Source organism: Scyliorhinus canicula, chromosome 3, assembly GCF_902713615.1.
Source record: "Scyliorhinus canicula chromosome 3, sScyCan1.1, whole genome shotgun sequence".
NCBI lineage: Eukaryota > Metazoa > Chordata > Chondrichthyes > Carcharhiniformes > Scyliorhinidae > Scyliorhinus > Scyliorhinus canicula.
In genome coordinates this window covers 83,379,044-83,398,477 of record NC_052148.1, presented here as the reverse complement: position 1 = coordinate 83,398,477, position 19,434 = coordinate 83,379,044, and the positions used below count along the sequence as shown (strand labels likewise).

The window sequence follows — 19,434 nt, the reverse complement described above, 5'->3', positions numbered from 1 at the left end:
CTGCCTCCATTGCCCCCAAATTTTGAGGGTAGCCACCACCACCGGGCTCGTAGTATACCTCATTGGGGGAAACGGCAGCGGCGCCGTCACCAGCGCCTCCAGACTCGTGCCCACACAGGACGCCACCTCCAATCTCTTCCATGCCGCCCCCTCCATTACCCACCTGCGTATCATCGCCACGTTGGCGGCCCAGTAGTACTCACACAGGTTAGGCAGCGCCAACCCCCCCCTATCCCTGCCCCGCTCCAGGAACACGCTTCTCACCCTCGGGGTCTTCTGCACCCACACAAACCCCATATGCTCCTATTGACCCGCCTGAAAAAAGCCTTAGGAATCAGGATAGGGAGGCACTGGAACAAGAACACAAACCTCGGGAGCACCGTCATTTTGACTGACTGGACCCTACCCTCTAGGGAGAGCGGCAGCACATCCCACCTCTTAAACACCACCTCCATCTGCTCCACCAGCCTCGTGAAGTTAAGCCTGTGCAAGGCCCCCCCAGCTCCTAGCTACCTGTAAACCCAGGTACCTAACACTCTTCTCCGCCCTCTTCAGCGGGAGCTCCCCAATCTCCCTCTCCTGGTCCCCTGGGTGTACTACGAACAGCTCACTCTTCCCCACATCGAGCTTATAGCTGGAGAAATCCCCAAACTCCCTAAGGATCCTCATCACCTCTGGCATTTCCCCCACCGGGTCCGCCACGTACAACAGTAGGTCATCTGCGTATAACGACAGCCGATGCTCCCCTCCCCCCGCACTATCCCCCTCTCCAGTTCCTCGACTCCCTCAGCGCCATGGCCAGGGGTTCAATCGCCAGCGCAAAGAGCAGGGGAGACAGGGGGCATCCCTGCCTCGTCCCCCAGTACAGCCGAAAATTCTCCGACCTCCTTCCATTCGTAGCCACACTCGCCACCGGGGCCTCGTATAGCAGCCTCACCCACCTAACGAACCCCTCTCCAAACCCGAACCTTTTCAACACCTCCCATAGGTATCCCCACTCCAGCCTATCAAAGGGCTTCTCCGTATCCATCGCCGCCACTATCGCCGCCTCTCCTTCCACTGCCGGCATCATTATAACATTTAAGAGCCTCCGTACATTAGCATTCAATTGCCTCCCTTTCACAAAGCCCGTTTGATCCTCATGTATGACCTGCATCACGGTGTCCTCAATCCTCATGGCCAATATCTTAGCCAGCAACTTTGCATCTACATTTAGGAGTGAAATCGGTCTATATGGCCCACACTGTAGGGGATCCTTATCCCGCTTCAGGATCAGGGAGATCAGCGCCCTAGACATTGTCGGGGGCAGAGCCCCCCCTTCCCTTGCCTCGTTGAAGGTCCTAACTAGCAGTGGGCCCAGCAGGTCTGAAAACATCTTGTAGAATTCAACCGGGAACCCGTCTGGCCCCGGTGCCTTCCCCGTCTGCATGTTCCCTATCGCTTTGACCAGCTCCTCCAGTCCAACTGGTGCCCCCAACCCCGCCACCTGCTCCTCCTTCACTCTCGGAAAACTCCCTCCTCCACTGGGGGCTCTGACCGGTACAGTTCCTCGTAAAAGCTCCTAAAGACCCCGTTAATGCCCATCGCGCTTCGTACCATGCTCCCTCCTCCGTCCCTAACTCCCCCGATCTCCCTAGCTGCCTCCCACTTCCGGAGCTGGTGCGCCAGCATCCGCCTCGCCTTTTCTCCATATTCATATACCACCCCCTGCGCCCTCCTCCACTGCGCCTCCGCTTTCCTGGAGGTCAATAAATCAAACTCAGCCTGGAGGCTACGCCGCTTCCTCAGCAATCCCTCCTCTGGGGCCTCCGCGTACCTCCTATCTACCCTCACCATCTCCCCCACCAACCTCTCCCCCTCTCTCCTCTCCCCCCTCTCCTTGTGCACCCTAATGGAGATCAGCTCCCCCTAACCACCACCTTCAGCGCCTCCCAGACCACCCCAACTTGCACCTCCCCATTATCATTAGTCTCCAGGTACCTCTCTATACACCTCCGGACTCGCCCGCTCGCCTCCTCGTCAGCCAGCAACCCCACCTCTAGTCGCCACATCAGACGTTGGTCCCTCTCCTCTCCCAACTCCAGGTCCACCCAATGTGGAGTGTGGTCTGAGATGGCTATCGCCGAGTATTCCGCGTCCTCCACCCTCTGAATCAACCCCCTGCCCAAAACAAATAAGTCAATCTGGGAGTAGGCCTTGTGGACATGGGAGAAGAACGAGAATTCCCTAACCCCCGGCCTCATAAATCTCCAGGGGTCCACCCCTCCCATCTGGTCCATGAACCCCCTCAACACCTTGGCTGCCGCTGGACTCCTACCCGTACTGGACCTGGAGTGATCAAGTGCCGGGTCCAGCACCGTGTTGAAATCCCCCCCCATTATTAGACCCCCTGTCTCAAGGTCTGGAATCCGGCCCAACGTACGCCGCATGAAGCCCGCATCGTCCCAATTCGGGGCGTACATATTGACCAGCACCACTCGCTCCCCCTGGAGCTTACCACTTACCATCACATATCTGCCGCCACTGTCCGCCGCCCCGCTCGGTGCCACGAACGATACTCTCTTACCCACTAAAATCGCCACCCCCTGGTTCTTCGCATCTGAGCCCGAATGGAACACTTGCCCTACCCACCCCTTTCTCAACCTTACCTGATCCACCACCCTTGGGTGCGTCTCCTGCAGCATGGCCACACATCTGCCCTCAGCCCCTTCAGATGCGCGAATACCCTGGCCCGTTTGACCGGCCCATTCAGTCCCCTTACATTCCAGGTTATCAGCCGGATCCGGGGGCTGTCCCCCCCCCCCCCCCCCCCCCCCCCCCCGGGGCTAGGTGTCCCCCCCTAGCTGCGTTGGTCCCCCCATTGTACTCCCGTGAGTCTGCTGACCCCGGCCACTCCCGCCGCACCAACGACCCCCCACACAGTGTAACACTGCCCCTACCCTCCCTGCCCACGAACAGGCTCATCTCCTTCCCGTTCCGGTCCTAGCGTGGGAAAAAGCCCGCGCTTCCAACTTCAGCCCTGCCCCCTTCAGCCCTTTGCGCGGGAAAAAGCTCGGCCAGCCCAGCCTCCTCTGGTGCAGCTCCCTTTTCAGGCCCAATCTCACTAGCCCCATCCCAGGCCACTCCCCCCCCCCCCCCCCCAGTGAGGCCCCATCAACCCCTACCGACCATCAACCCCCCAGGCTAAGCGCCTACCCCCCCCTCCACAAGCCCGTCTGGCGAACTCCCCAAAGAACAAAGAAAGAACCCCCTCCTCGAAGAACAACACAACCATCCCCCAACCCTCAGTCTGAGTGCAGTTTTTCGGCCTGAACAAAGGCCCAGGCCTCCTGCGGGGTCTCAAAATAGTGATGACGGTCCTTGTGGGTGACCCATAGGCGCGCCGGCTATAACACGCCAAACTTCACCCCTCTCCTGTGCAGCACTGCTTTCGTACGATTATAAACGGCCCTCTTCCTCGCCACCTCCGCACTCCAATCTTGGTAGATTCGGACCTCCGCATTCTCCCATCTGCTGCTCCGCTCCTTCTTGGCCCACCTAAGCACACACTCTCGATCAGCGAACCAGTGGAACTGCACCAGCACCGCCCTCAGCGTCTCGCTGGGCTTGGGCTTCCTCGCCAGCACTCGGTGGGCCCCCTCCAGCTCCAAGGGCCCATGGAAGGACCCCACTCCCATCAGCGAATTCAATATGGTGACCACATAGGCCCCCATGTCCGATCCCTCCAGCCCCTCCGGGAGGCCCAGGATCCGCAGATTCTTCCGCGTCGACCAGGTCTCCATCTCCTCGAACCTTGCCTGCCACTTCTTGTGAAGCGCCAGGCCTAGGATCTCATCCTCGTTCTCCGAGACCTTTTGCCGGACCTCACGGATCGCCACCCCTTGGGCCGTCTGGGTCTCCAGGAGCTTGTCAAATGAGGCCTTTAGCGGTTCTAGCAACTCTGCCTTAAGCTCCCTAAAGCAGCCTTGGAGCAGCTCCTGCGTCCACGCTGCCTGGTCCCCGCCCGCCACCATCTTGGTCTTCCTCCATCGCACCTTTCTCTGCTCCAATGCCACTTTTTTAATCGCCCCGCTCCTGGTCCAATCCATACTCCAGCGGGAAATGTTGCTGTTCCCTTTCCACACCAGGAAAAGTCAAACAAGCGCCGTAGCGGGCCCTTAAAAAGAGCCCAAAAGTCCTATTCTAGCGGGAGCTGCCGAACGTGCGACTTAGCTCCGCATAGCCGCAACCGAAAGTCTTACTTTTGTTTTTATGTATTTTATCAACCTTGCCACTAGTTGCTAGACTATTTTGAACCTTGGGGATAGACTTAACTGGAGTCACTTACCAAATAACGAGCTTCTCATTCCTGAATAAGACCACTTCCTGAAGGTCTCTTCCCTTCCCAACTCCCTTAATTACCCAACTCCCAGCAATCTATTCTAAGTCAGACTTCTTGCAGTAAACCTTACCTAAGCACTCCTTTTCCCCCTGTGCAACAAATTCTCACTTTGAACCAAATTCTTAAATATACTCATGGTCCCCCTCTCATTCAGGTAGATGGAATGACAGCACAAATGCTGGAAAAATGGATCTATACGTCACCAGTACAGGTAATCCATGTCTGTAGGTGATATCGACAAGGAGTAGCATAGAAAGAAGGGGGATTTGAAGTCTTTGGTTTCACCCTTGAGGGATTTTGTACATGACTGAGCAGTGAGACAGAAAATTATGAAAGAGAAGAACTGTTGCTGAAATTGTGCTGAGTTCATCCAAACAGGGAAATCCTGTCAAGCTGAACAGCAGAGGAAAGCCAGCAAAGGACAATGGACTTGTCAAATGGAGTTTTTGAGGCGAGGAAGAGAAGTCAAACATTACAGTCACAGATAATGTTATTACTCCTGTCTAATACAAACTCTGATTTAATCTTCAAAGTTGTTTCATTGGCTATTACTGTGCATTAAGACTAAGATTTTTCTTTCTTCCTTGGGGCTTTTATGACATGAAAAGACACAATGTATACATTTATCTCAAATTAATTATTGTTTACACAGGGCTTGAATTTCTTGATCCCAATTGTAGATCGGATAAGATACGTACAGAGCTTAAAGGAGATTGTTATTGATATTCCAGAACAATCTGCTGTTTCATTAGGTAAGTGCGGTAAAGTGTTTAATAAATATTTAAGTTTGAATTTTCTTCACAAAATTGTCATAATGTGCTTGGTGTAAACTTTCTGCAACATATGGAATAGGCAGTATTCATGTAGCATAAAGTACTTGGAGCTGTGGCATGTTTTTATGTAAGTCATTGCCCGTCAACTTGCTCAATCATCAAATTGGTTAATCGTGTTGGGTGAGGTTGCTGTGGTAACTGATTGTCTGGGAGCTCTGCTTCAATAAGACCATAAGACACAGGAGCAGAAATCGACTCTTCGGCCCATCGAGTCTGCTCCGCCATTCGATGAGATCATGACTGATCTGAAATTATAATTCTCAACTCCACTTTCCCGCCTTATCCCCATAATTCTTTACGGATTAAAAATCCTTCCTTCCATGATCCGTGCTCAATTCGCAGAGAAACACTTTATTCAGGGTATCACAGCAAGAGTGTATGACATACCTACTGCATTTCTATACCACACCTTTAAGAAAGTTCCACATCAATGATGACTGGAGAATTTTTAAATTCTGTGTGTGTGCTTGGAGATGTGATCTCAGCTAATCACATTCTTGCTTCTTTGGATACTGTTGCCACCTTTGGCTATTTAACCTGGGACAACAACAAATGCAGCTGCTATATTTGTGACACTAATAAAGATTTATTTATTTATTTAAGGAGCATCTTGAAGGAAGAGTGAGAGGTGTAGAGAGGAAATTCTAGAGGACTTAGCAGCTGAAGGCATGGCCACCAAAGGAAGAGCAATTAAAAGTCAGGAGGCCAGAATTAGACTGATGCACATTTCTTGGAAGGTTGTGGAGTTCGAGGAGACTTAAATAGGAACCAATATAGGTCAGTTAGTGTGTGGGTGACAGGTGAATAGGACTTGTTGCTATGTCTGAATATGCGCAGCAGAGTCAAATTTACAGAGGATAAAATGTGGGAGACCAGTCCAGAGGTGACAAAATTATGGATGAGAGTTTCTGCAGCAGCTGAGCTGGTGGTGAGGTAGAGCTGGGTGTGGTCAATGTACATGCGAAAACTGATAATAAAAATCATTGTTATTAGAGTCACAAGTAGACTCACATTAACATTGCAATAAAGTTACTGTGAAAAGTCCCTAGTCGCCACATTCCGGTGCCTGTTCGGGTACACTGAGGGAGCATTCAGAATGTTCAATTCACCTAGCAAGTACGTCCTTCAGGACTTGTGGGAGGAAACTGGAGGAAATCTAGTGACCCAAGCCGGGAATCGAACCTGGGTCCCTGGCGCTGTGAAACAACAGTGCTAACCACTGGCTCCTGTGCCGCTGTTTTCTCAGATTATGTCGCCAAGGGGTAACAGGTTGATGAGAAATAAGAGGGGCCAAGGATAGATGCTGTGGAGTACCAGAGATAGCAGGAAGAGAAATCATTGCAGATGATACTCTGGCTATAGTTTGATTAACAATAGAGCCAGGTGATAGAATTCCTACCCAACTGGTTGACAGTGGAGAGCTGTTGGAGGAGAATGACATGGTCAACCATATCAAAGGCTACAGACAGGTTGAGAAGGATGAAGAAGGATAGTTTACCTTTCTCACGGTCGCATATGATGTCAATAGTGACTTTGGTGATAGCGATTTGGTACCGTGGCAGTGGTGCATACCTGAATGGAAAATTGGCAAAGACTTGATCATGCTTTGAGAAAATTCTGGTGGACCACAGAGCAGTATTGGTAAGCCACAGAAAGCAGGTCAACGTGGAATTATAGAAACCTGCAGCCCAGCAGGAGGCTATTCAGCCCATCATGCTTTTGCTGGCCTTTTGAAAGTATTATTCAATTTAGTTCCACACCTCAGCTTTTCCCCTTAATTTGTCCTTTTCAAGTACACGCCCAATTACCTTTCAAAAATTCTTCTGGAACCTGATTCCACCAGGTAGTGTGTCGCAGATCTTAACAACCCTCTGCATGAAAAAAAAATCTCCTAATTTCCCTTCTTTTGCCAAATGGAGTATTTGGTTACTTTAAATCTATATTCTATAGTTCTTGACCCACTTACCAGAGACAACAATTTCTCTGTATTTACTCTGTCAGAAGTCCATTTTGACTACATCTATTCGTTTTTCTTTTCGCTCTCTCTGCTGTCAGCAGGTTCTCCGTATCACTGAAATCCCTCATTCCTAGTTTTTGAAGCTGAGCTTCCTCTATATTCTTCTCAAGGCTTTGAAGTTTGGTGCCCTGAATTCTGCACACAATACTCCAGCTGAACCCAAACCAGAGATGTGACTTCCTCTTTTTTTTTGTATTTAATGCCCCTATTTAGAAAGCAAAGTATCCCATACATTTCTGAAATGGCCCGTCAACGTGCTCTACCACCTTCAACCCTCTGCTCTTGCATTCCACTCAAAATAGTTTCAGTTAGATTATACTGCCTCTCTTATTCCTCCCGAAGTGTATCACTTATACTTATCTGCATTAAATTGCATCTGCTATGTGCCTGCTCATTTCACTGGTCTGTCCGTGTGCTTCTGAACTCTGCTACTATTTACCACGTTGCCAAGTTTTGCGCCAGCCACAAACTCCAAAATTGTGTTCCTTAGGCCCAAGAGTAGGGCATTTATATAAAATAGAAATTGGCCCAATACAGACCCATGGGGACCTGAACATTCCAGTCAGATAAACATCTGTGCACCACTAGGTTTGCCAGACCTATTCCGGGGATGGTGGGACTGTCCTAAGAAGAAAGATTGGGGAAACTGGGCCTGTATTCTCTAGAGTTTCAAAGAATTAGAGGTAATCTAATTGAAACCTACAAAATACTTAAAGGGTAGATGCAGGTAAGATGTTTCCTCTGGTTGGGGAGTCTAGAACCAGGTGACACAACTTCAAGTGGGGAAGTCACTCAGGACGGAGATGAGGAGAAATCTTTTTACGAAGAGAGTTGTGAATCTTTGAAATTCTCTATTCCAGAGGGCTGTGGAAGCTCAGTCACTGAGTCTAAATTTTAAGCAGACATTCACAGATTTCTAAATACCAATGACATAAAGGGGTTTGCTGGTAGTCTGGGAAAATGACATCGAAGTGGATGATCCGCCATGATCGTATTGAATGGTGGAGCAGGCTGAATGGCCTATTCCTGCTCCTGTGTTCCTACTACCATCCCGTAACCAATTACATAACAAAATTACCACATCTCTTTGATACCATATACCGTATATACTCGCGTATCATGCGACTTTTGAAGACCTAAATTGTAACCTAAATTTGGGGGGTCGCATGATACGCGAGATACAAAATTCGCGGGTGTTTTACTTGCAGTTTTTTCTGTCCCGTAAGTGAATGAATTACTTCCTCCTCCAGATTGGAGTGTGCCTTTCCACTGTCCAGTTGTGAATGTGTCAGATCCCCATCCAGATTTGAGTGTGTCATTCCCCTGTCCAGTTGTGGCTGGATCAGTACCGAAACAGCTTTGATTGTGTTTTTCTTGTCTCCAGAAAGCGAATGGTCAATTCACACTCCAGATTTGAGTGTTGTCCTCTGTCCAGTTGTGAATGGGTCAGTTCCCTGTCGAGATATCAGTGTGTCTTTCCCCTCTCCTGTTGTGAGGGAGTATTTCCCCTCTCCATTAGTGAATGGGTTAGTTCACTCTTCCAGATTTGAGTGTCTCTGTCCCCTGCTCAATTATGAATAAGTTCTGTCTGTATCCAGATTTGAGTGTACCTTGCGCCTGTTCACTTGTGGAAAGGTCAATTTGCTGCCCAGATTGGTGTGTGACTTTCCCCTGTCCAGATTTGAATGTGTCTTTCACCTGTCCAGAAAGTGAATGAGTTACTTCCTTCTCCAGATTAGAGTGTGCCTTGCCATTGTCCAGATATGAATGGGTCAGTTCCCTATTCCAGATTTTATTGTGCCTTTCCCCTGTCCACATATGAATGATTAGGACCCAACCCATTTTGAGGGAATCTTTTCCCTGTCCAGCTATGAGTGGGTCAGTTTCCTCTCCAGATTTGAGTGTGTCCTTCACAGAATTCGCGGGTGTTTTACTTGCTGTTTTTATGAATAGAAACGTCAAGTGGCAGAACGACGCGAGTAAAGCCAGCTGGAAAGCTGTTCGATTCGCGAACGGTTTTCACAACAGAATCCACTCTGCAGAATCCACAGCCATGATACCATTTGGAAGTTTTAGTTTGGGCATTAATTTCCAAAAAAGTGACTCGCATGATACACGAGATATAGCATAAAATCATGGTTTGGGGACGAAAATTTAGGAGTCGCATGATACGCGAGTATATACGGTACTTCTTTTCCTGAATCAGTCAATGATGTGACACTTGATTAAATGCCTTTAGGACTGGTTTAGCACACTGGGCTAAATCACTGGCTTTTAAAGCAGACCAAGGCAGGCGAGCAGCACGGTTCGATTCCCGTACCAGCCTCCCCGAAATGGCGCCGGAATGTGGCGACTAGGGGCTTTTCACAGTAACTTCATTGAGGCCTACTTGTGACAATAAGCGATTTTCATTTTTTCATTTTTCATTTTTATATCCATATATGGAACATCTACACTAACTTCATCAATCAATCTGTTACTTCATCAAAGACCTCAATCCGGTCAGTCAGATGTGATGTATATGATATATTAAGCTAGCTGCTAATTAACCCATGCTGCTCAAAGTGAGAATTGATTTTGTCCTTGATGATGGTCTCTCATAACTCCCCATCACTGACATTCGATTGATTGGCCTGGAGTTACCAGGTTTATCCTGCTCCCGTTTTTCAAACAAGGGTGTGACATTGCAGAGATGTAACATGACCATTACTTTGCATTTCAGAGTTTCCTAGGTAATGTAGCTTTAATCAGACTCTTTGTTAATACTTTCATAGGGATGGAAATAAAGAAATAGCATAAATTATAAAATAATAGACTAATTTTTAAAGAATTTGCTTTGTTTTATAAATTAACTCTCAATATTTTAATCTTGTCTGTATTCATAGTTTGATAGTTGTGAAATGCCCAGATTGGTTTTGGATGACATATGAGCTGTTGGTTTCAATAGTCATGTATTGAATGAAATTTCATCAAACGTTGATCAATATGTGTAAAGCTCACCATTTTCCATTCACTGTTACAGATAATGTGACTTTACAGATTGATGGTGTACTATATTTACGAATAATGGACCCATTCAAGGTAGTAAAAGTGACATTTGTAATTTTTTGTCATTGCCTGCTTGAAATAAAATACAACCTCACCTTTTTGTGGCACTATAAATCTATTTGCTTTGGGATAAATTTAGCTGTTTTATAAAGTTTTGGCATTCCTGCAAATTTGTGTCATAGATTATCATAGAATTTATCATAGAATTTACAGTGCAGAAGGAAACGAGCTGAGTTGGTTTTTTATTCCATTCAAATCTAAAATAAATTTAAAAGATAAGAATAAGGATCAGGCGTAGGCCATGTGGCCTGATGAGTGTTTTAAAAGAGAATGAGAGGTAGAGAAGCATTGAGGCTTGGGGACCATTCCAGACCTTAACTCCATGGCAGCTAAAGGCGCAACCGCCAATGGTGAAAAGATTAAAATTGGGGATGCTGTGAGGCTAGAATTAGAGCAGTGCAGATATGAGGATTGCAGGGCTGGGGACGATAACAGAAATAGGTAGGAGCAAGGCTTGGAGAGATTTTTTAAAAAGGGCAAGCATTTTAAAATCAAGATGTAGCTTAGCCTTAGGTCAGCAACCTCAGGTTGATGGGTAAACAGGACTTGGTGCGCATTAGAATCCAATGTTAAGTATATACAAGATAGAATGTAAGAGGCCGGCCAGGAATGTGTGGAAATAGTCCAGTCAAACACAGGCATGGTTTAGGATTTCATCAGCAGATGAGCTGAGGAACGGATGGTGTCTGGCGATGGAACAGAGGTGGAAATAGACAGTCTTAGTGAAGGTGCAGACATGTGGTCAGTAGCTTACTTGGAGTCAAATATGATACGAGGGTTGCAAACAGTCAGTTTCAGCCTTGGGTAGTTGCTAGGGGGAGGGATGCAGTCCCCCTATACCAAAAAGGGCCGACATTCTAAATGGTGAACAGGGATTCTCACTCCCCGACTCCTATGCAGGCTTCAGTGGGTGCTATTCAGGTCAAACTATGTTTTCAAGTTATCCCCAAGTATAACCCATACCTTCACAGAAGATTTCATCTACTTACCACTTAGTAGCATCGATCCTGGGTCCTGCATTGCTAAGTAAGTAAAATAGACTTTGAAATAACCACTGTTTCAGGTTAAAACTTTTAAGTTATTTTATTAATATATTTTTTCTTTTAAAAGCTGCAATCACTTTCTTTACAGAAAGGTAAAAAGATCTTGCTTCTGGATCCTTCTGGTTGGTTGAAGGGACCTTCAGGCCCAACTTGACAATCAATCTTCTTTTTAAAATCTGGTCTTCTTTAGATGTATTGGCTGGTGAGCTCGGTTGCTATGTCCTATCTTTCCCATGTACCGATCTGTGAGAGCTGGCTCTGCTGACTCTGCCCTCTGCCTCTGAACTGACTCTGCCTCCTCTTTAAATTCTGGTCTTCCTTAGATGTATTAGCTGTTTTAGCTCGGCTACTTGGCTCTGTCCTTTCCCATGACCGAGCTGACTCTGAGCTGCTTGTTCCTTCTCTGCTTCTCTCTCTCTCTCTCTCTCTGAGTTCTGGTAGTGCCTCTGCCCCTTTCTCGGGGTTTATATATTTTTCTAACAGTTATTAAGTTTTTATGACTTTATTATAAAGTAATTTTTATTTCACTTGGATTATAAAAAGTATCTTTGATCTAAACATTCTAATACAACTAAGTATTCATTTTGACATGACCTCACCTCTCGGGTCGCTGATTACATTGTTTCCTTTGTGATGTTCAAAGTTCCTTTGTGATATTCAAAAATGCTTTGGTTTCAATAGGGGTGTGAATTTTGGTTCCTGTAATGTCTATAGTTTTATTTTCCAATTGTGTCCCTAGCTCATAATTTTGACTTTGATTTTGGCTCTAAATTATGTTTCTCGTAGACTGATAGTCTCCAGTTTTCTTTAATCTACCTGGTGTTAGCAGAATCTCACACCTAGAATTGTCACCAAATTCAACTAAACCTCATCCTTTCCTTTCCAGCTGCTTACTAAGATAGTTAATTTCAATGAAGGTGTGAAACATTGCTTTTAGCTGTATGCTAAAAATTCACTTGGTTATAACTTGAAAGGTTTACATTTATCACCTAGCTCAACTGAAACCCTCATCCATGCTTTTCCAGATGCTTACTAAGATAGTTACTTTCAATGAAGGTGTGAACCATTGTTTTTAGCTTCATACAAAAATCCTGTGTGTTTGCTAAACCTGTTTGGGAGAAAAAAATCTGCATTTTATAATCCTGCTCTTTGCAGCTGCTGTTAACCCTTGTGGGATCTTGCCCTGTATTCTCTCATGTTTCTCTCAGTCCAGATATTGCCAGACTTCCATGTTTCAAATGACACATCTTTCCATATTATCAATTACATTAGGTAGCGGAGTTAATGGCAGGGTCTGAAGACTGTGGCTTTGGTCTTCCCGACGTTTAGCTGGAGGAAACATCTTTAACTTCAATACTGGATATTTACAAGCAGTCTGGCAATTTAGAGACAGTGGAGGGGTCAACAGAGATGGCGATGAGGTAGAGCTGGGTGTTGTCACAGTCAGGTGGGAAAGACCACACATTGACTAGGATGGAGTGGCTGTGTGGTAAGGTCTGCAATCAGGAGGGAATAATTTGGGTTCAAGTGGGAACCATCCTGACAATTGGAAGAGAATGGAAATTTACATAGAATTTACAGTGCAGGAGGCCATTGGGCCCATCGAGTCTGCACCGGCTCCTGGAAAGAGCACCCTACCCAAGGTTAACACCTCCACCCTATCCCCATAAATAACCCAGTAACCCCACCCAACACTAAGGGCAATTTTGGATACTAAGGGCAATTTATCATGGCCAATCCACCTAACCTGCACATCTTTGGACTGTGGGAGGAAACCGGAGCACCCGGAGGAAACCCACGCACACACGGGGAGGATGGATGGATGGATTGTCCTGACAATAGAGATGGAGGGAGGGAATGATTACGGATTGAAGGGTGAGGTCAGCAAGGGCTGGAGGGAGCTCTGAAAGCACTTATGTTCTGCAGCCAATCACTTAAGTTTCCATTTAGCTGTTGAGTTCCCCGAGTCCTGGGAAACACTGGCTGCAACTGTTAAATTAAAATCAGTTTCATAACTGCACAGTGGAAACATGATTTAAAAAGAAAATCTTTTGCATCTTTAACCAGATGTGGGCGTTGATGGCTATATCTTAATGTTTACTGCCCATCCTTAATTGTCTTTGAGAAGATGGTGGTGAGCTACCTTCTTGAACTGCTGCAGTCCATGAGGTGGTTGGTTACACCCACATTTCTGTTACGGAGGGGGTTTCAGGATTTTTACCCAGCGTCCGTGTAGGAACATTCACTCCGCCTTTAGATATTATAATAAATAATAACTGCCACGTCTCCAAGCTGGGGGGCAAGTGCACCTCTTAACCTGTAAAAGGGGAGGCTTGCATTTAAGTGGCAGATTGGCATAGTGTTTTATGGGTTTTCATTTTTAACCCTCTCACGTCCATTGTATTTGGTGGGGTGGGAGTTTGGAAGTGGGATGGTAATATTGATGGTGATTCTTTTAAAATAATACGGTAATAATAGCTTGATAAAGCTAAAAGAATGTTTGAATTTTCTCTTTCTCTTTCAGGCAAGCTATGGAGTTGAAGATCCTGAGTATGCAGTTACTCAACTGGCTCAAACAACCATGAGATCTGAACTTGGGAAGCTCACATTGGACAGTGTTTTTAGGGTAAAGTAGTTTCTAATTCTGGGTGGAATCTTCCAGTCTTGCCAGCAACGGGACGCTTGGCAGGAAGGGGAGCTTAATTTGGCATGAGACCAAAAATTTCAGTTCCCTGACTGGGATGTGTTGCTATATTTATCTGGATATATGGCAGTCAATATGGTCGCCTTTCTTAATCCTAATTACGTTTGCTCTAGAGTCGCCAGGTATCTTTCGATACCAACACAAGGTTCAAACTCGAACACTGATCAAAGAGTCAATACACCAGTTAGTTCAAAGTCAATACTATTTATTTACACACACAGTAATATCTACTCATGCACAAAATACTACAAACTAAACTATCTCTAACACTAACTGTTACTTAACTTTGGGTGCCCACTCAGTCAGAGGAACAGTGGCCGTTGTTCGGATCTGAGGTTGTTGGGTTCGAAGAGGTACAGGAGAACAGCTAAGGTCGTCCGTCTGATAGCGAGCGTTGACCTTGGACTTGCTTGTTTCTGGTGGACAGGTCTCTCTGCTTTGAGAGCCAATTCCAAGAGAGCAATTCTCTCTCAGGGGTTTCTTCTTATACCTGAAGGGGCTTCGCGCGCTTTTGGGCGGGCCTTGAACTTGGTCCCAATTAATTGGGCCGTATCTTGATCACTCGTATTGATCTTGACCAATAAAGGGGTGGGTGCCCTGATGGCTGGGCGTGTCCTAGGTGACCATTGGCCTTGCTTTGTTTACGCTTTCGGTTTGGGGAACTGGCGCCGGGGTGTCTGGAGCTAGATCGGTTGCTTGTGTTTTTCCTTTGTTCCCGGAGATGGGCCATCAATATGTTAATTGACCTATAGTTTCAGTCTCGTCTGGCAGTTGCCTTCTCCAGTATGCATACAGGCTCTGCGCCTGCTTGCTTTCTTAATATTGTCCATATTTCCCTACAGTCATTGCGATCATCCATTTTGTATTCTGGAAGTGGCCATCCCAGATGGCTGCAGATGAACTTTAGGAATTATGTTTTTGGAACTTTAAAGGTGGATCAGGTTTCCCAGCGAACAATGTCACAAAGCTTTTTGCATGCATCAACAATCATGCATGCTCATTAAAATACCATGCCTCTGGAATTAAGAACCCCCATCAAATTAAGTTTCCTGCAAGGGAGAAATTAGAATGTTCGCTTTTACAACTGCACATAAGTGGTGTGCACCTAGCAAGGTCGACTTCTTCCGTAATTAACGGCTTGTTGCCGCTGCATTGTCCTTTTTGGGGAGTGTCTGTAAATGTGCCTATGCTTGAGACCGGTGGCAGTGCAAGTTGCATGAAGGATGACCAAGGAAGGGAGTGAGGGTTAGCAAGGAGGCTGGAGCAGTGGCTGTGCAAAGTTGCAAGGGATAGTGCTGGCTGTCTGGGTGCTATTTAAATATGGTGCCCGGTCCTACAACCCCATGAGATAACGGTGGGAGTGGCAACTTCCTGCCTGCCCCCACCATTGGAATCTGCAAGCTCCTCGCAGATGCATATTTCATTAGCTAAATAGTGCAAGATTGCGTGAGGTTGACCGTCCCATTCCCAGTGCTCACCTCTGAACTTACACACCAGAACAAAAGATTCCAGCCACAGTGTCCCCAATGCTTTTTTTAAAAAATAATTTTTATTGGAATTTTATACAGAAAATATAACAACAAACAATAAAAAGCAACAATAAAACACCATAATAACTGTAACACCCCCAAGTCCCCCAACGCATGTATCACCACCCCCCCAAACCCAGTAAACAAGAGAACTTAAAAATAAATTAAAATTAAATAAGCAAACATAGTCAACGTCTCCCCCCCCCCCCCCCCCCCCCCCCCCCCCCAACCCCGGGGGTTGCTGCTGCTGCTGACCCAGTACCCTATCGTTGAGCCAGAAAGTCGAGGAAAGGTTGCCACCGCCTAAAGAACCCTTGTACCGATCCTCTCAGAGCGAATTTGACCTTCTCTAGCTTGCTAAAACCCGCCATGTCACCCAATGCTTTTTTTAATATTACAAAAGCAAACTATTGCAGATGCTGGAAATCTGAAACAGAAGTAGAAATGTGATAAAGTCACATTTTATCTGGTAATGCCCGTGAACAGAGAAACTGTGAACTTTTCAGGTCAACGGTCTTTCAATGGTTGAATTTAAATGTTTTTGATATTTTGTTATTCATGTTAACCTATTTTCTTCTAAGAAAGAGGGAGATGAGCAACCTTTTCTCTTGGAGGACTGTTTGTGGAATTCTCTTCCCCAGAAATCAATAAAGACTGGACCATTTGACTGAGTCAGATAGATGGATGTTTGATAGACAGGGGAGTCCGGGATTATGGGTACAGTCAAAGAAGTGAAGTTCCAAAGTCGCAAAACCTTCTGAGTGAAAGAATTTTCTTCATCTCTGTCCTAAACGGTGACCCCTAATTGAAAACAGTGCCCCCTAGTTCTGGACACATCCACAAGAGGAAACGTCCTTTCCACATCCTTTCCACGTCCACCATGTCAAATCCAATCAGGATCTCTTCTACTTCAATCAAGTCACTCCTCACTCTTCTAAACTCGAGGGGAAACAAGCCCAGCCTTTCCAATCTCTCCTTATAAGACAGCCCACTCATTCCAGGTATCAATCTGGTAAACCTCCTCTGAACCACCTCCAATGCATTTACATCCTTCCTTAAATAAGTGGACCAAAACTGCAGACAGTAGTCGAGATGCGGTCTCACCAATTCTCTGTATAATTGAACCGTAGTATCCTTACTTTTATGTTCAGTTCCACTCATAATAAAGGATAGCATTCCATTCGCCTTCTTGATTATTTGCTGTCACTTTTTGTGACTCATGCACAAGAACACCCTCTGCACCTCTGCATTCTGCAGTTGTTCTCTACTTAAGTAATAACCTGCTTTTTTTTTTCCTCTTGCCTTACTTATACCTGATTTCACTATTCTAATTTTAGTATTTATTTTGTTAAAACTCAATTTCAATTTGAATGGACTTTCCTTTTCCGAAAATGTTAGCAGTATCGTCTTAGTTAAAATAAAGGGGAAGTGTTCCCTGTTGGTGCTTGGACAGTTGAGCTTTGCATATTTCATAAATTGTAGTAAGGTGGTGTTCGTAAGCTTTTCAATAAAAAAAGGAGACCTACAAATTGTTTCCGAAGACTAAACCCATCTCCATTAGCAATGCAGAAAAGTACAGAGCCAGAAAAAGTCCATTCGGCCATTGGTCCATAAGAGACAAGGGGCCGGATTCTCAGACACTGTGCCAGGTCGGAGAATCGCCGGGGGAGGGGGGGGTTCACGTGACACCAGTCCGCTGATTCTCCGGTCACCGGAGAATCGGCACAATTGGCGCAGGCACGGTCGAGTGCCCCCCCCCCCCCCCCCCACGATTCTCCGTGCGGGATGTGCCAAGTGCCCGCAGAGTTAGGCCGAGTCCCGCCGATGCCATTTACGTGTGGTCCTACCCGGCGGAACCCCGTCATTCATCCTGCAAAATTCTTGATTCTAAAGGACTGTATTAAGTATTGAAGTTAATCTATGTAATTTAATGTTCATGCTTGACTTCCTGACACGCATAGAAGATTATGTTAAGCCATCTGCATGTTATGTTTTGAAGACTCAAAAACTCCCTCATCTCTATCATTGCATGGCAGGAAAGAGAAGTACTGAATATGAATATGGTCACTCAAATAAATCAAGCAGCAGATACGTGGGGAATCCGCTGCCTAAGATATGAGATCAAGGATATTCAGGTTCCGCCTAAAGTAAAGGAAGCCATGCAAATGCAAGTATGTGTGAATTTTGAAGTTTTCTCGAAGGGAAAAATAATTGGCTTGCTTAGCATTTTGTCTGGGAGGTGTTTATATTTGTCAGAACCTTCAAAAGAAGGTACAATCATAATAAATCACAATTTAGAATATTGTGCTGTTCGTTCATTAGTTTTATTTTATTTGTCACAATAAGTATCAGGAATCTGGCATCTGTTATTTAAATATTCAAAAACCAGATATTCCTTTATTCATTGTTTTATTTTTTTAAATTAGCAATTTTCTTCCCTCTAAATTTAAAATGTTTTCCATCTCTAAACTTCCCCCTGTGCCATCCATTGTTTCTCCCTGTGCCATCCATTGTTCCCCCCCGTGCCATCCATTGTTCCCCCCCGTGCCATCCATTGTTCCCCCCCGTGCCATCCATTGTTCCCCCCCGTGCCATCCATTGTTTCCCCCCCGTGCCATCCATTGTTTCCCCCCGTGCCATCCATTGTTTCCCCCCGTGCCATCCATTGTTTCCAACTGCGAAGGATACCAGGTGACCTGCGTCCGTAATTCTGGAAATGAAAAAATGAAAATCGCTTATTGTCACGAGTAGGCTTCAATGAAGTTACTGTGAAAAGCCCCTAGTCGCCACATTCCGGCGCCTGTCCGGGGAGGCTGGTACGGGAATCGAACCGTGCTGCTGGCCTACTTGGTCTGCTTCAAAAGCCAGCGATTTAGCCCAGTGAGCTAAACCAGTCCCGGTAATGATACTGTATTGCCCCTACCCGCAGATCAGCCACAAGGCGATGCATGAGAACAAGGATGATGTGCCTGGTGAAGGTTCATTTATTCCTGTTGAGGAAGCATCCACAACTGATGCTTTCCTTCATGGTCTGGTCTCTTGTCTTAACTACTTTTCTCGATGATGATCACGAGTGAGTTCTCCATTCCTGAAGCATCACATTTATGCACCACGGGGTGCCCATGTCGCACACAGCAGATTGTACAGGTTCTAATATATGTGCCATTTGTGTATGTAGAACAATTGTATCATAGTTTTTTTTGTTCTATATAATATCTTTGTAGAAATATGTAACGGTTCTGACTAACCTTTCTGGTTTGGTGGCACAAAGAGAAATGTGGCTTGTTAATGGGTTACATTATTTCAGGTTGAAGCTGAGAGACGAAAACGAGCCACTGTGCTGGAATCTGAAGGGACCAGAGAGGCTGAAATCAATATAGCTGAAGGGAAGAAGCAATCTCGCATTCTGGCATCTGAGGCAACAAAAGCAGAAAATATTAACCAAGCTGCAGGTTGGATATTCACTGCTGAAACTGCAGATTTTTTTTATTTTCTTTTGCTTAAATGGGTCTCACTTGTGCTTTACAAATTACTTAATTTATTTTTCCATAGTAAATTGCAGATTCTGATTTAGATGGCTAAACACATCCGAGCTATTTTAAAGAATAATTGAATTACATTTTAGCGTGATACATGATGATGCTTGTCTTAAACTCCAGTGTGTGTGTATCTTAATGCCAGAGCTGTATAACAAACCTGCAGTGATCTCTTCCCCCCCCCCCCTTGCCGGTGCTTGGCTGTGACACAGCAAAAATAAAGTATTTTTTGTCTCAATTAGTATGATAGGTGTCCCATTAGAGTCAGCCACAATGGACAAGG

The 19,434-nt window shown here is 45.8% G+C and overlaps 1 protein-coding gene across 1 annotated transcript in view; it reads left to right on the top strand.

The window, feature by feature from the left end:
- stoml2 (stomatin (EPB72)-like 2) overlaps positions 1 to 19,434 on the top strand; it is an 82,131-nt gene that overhangs the window by 47,645 nt on the left and 15,052 nt on the right. The window contains exons 3-7 of the mRNA XM_038790799.1: positions 5,034 to 5,133; positions 10,254 to 10,312; positions 13,907 to 14,008; positions 17,652 to 17,786; positions 18,923 to 19,067. Of these exons, the coding sequence (XP_038646727.1) occupies positions 5,034 to 5,133; positions 10,254 to 10,312; positions 13,907 to 14,008; positions 17,652 to 17,786; positions 18,923 to 19,067 (541 nt within the window). The remainder of the gene's footprint in view (positions 1 to 5,033; positions 5,134 to 10,253; positions 10,313 to 13,906; positions 14,009 to 17,651; positions 17,787 to 18,922; positions 19,068 to 19,434) is intronic.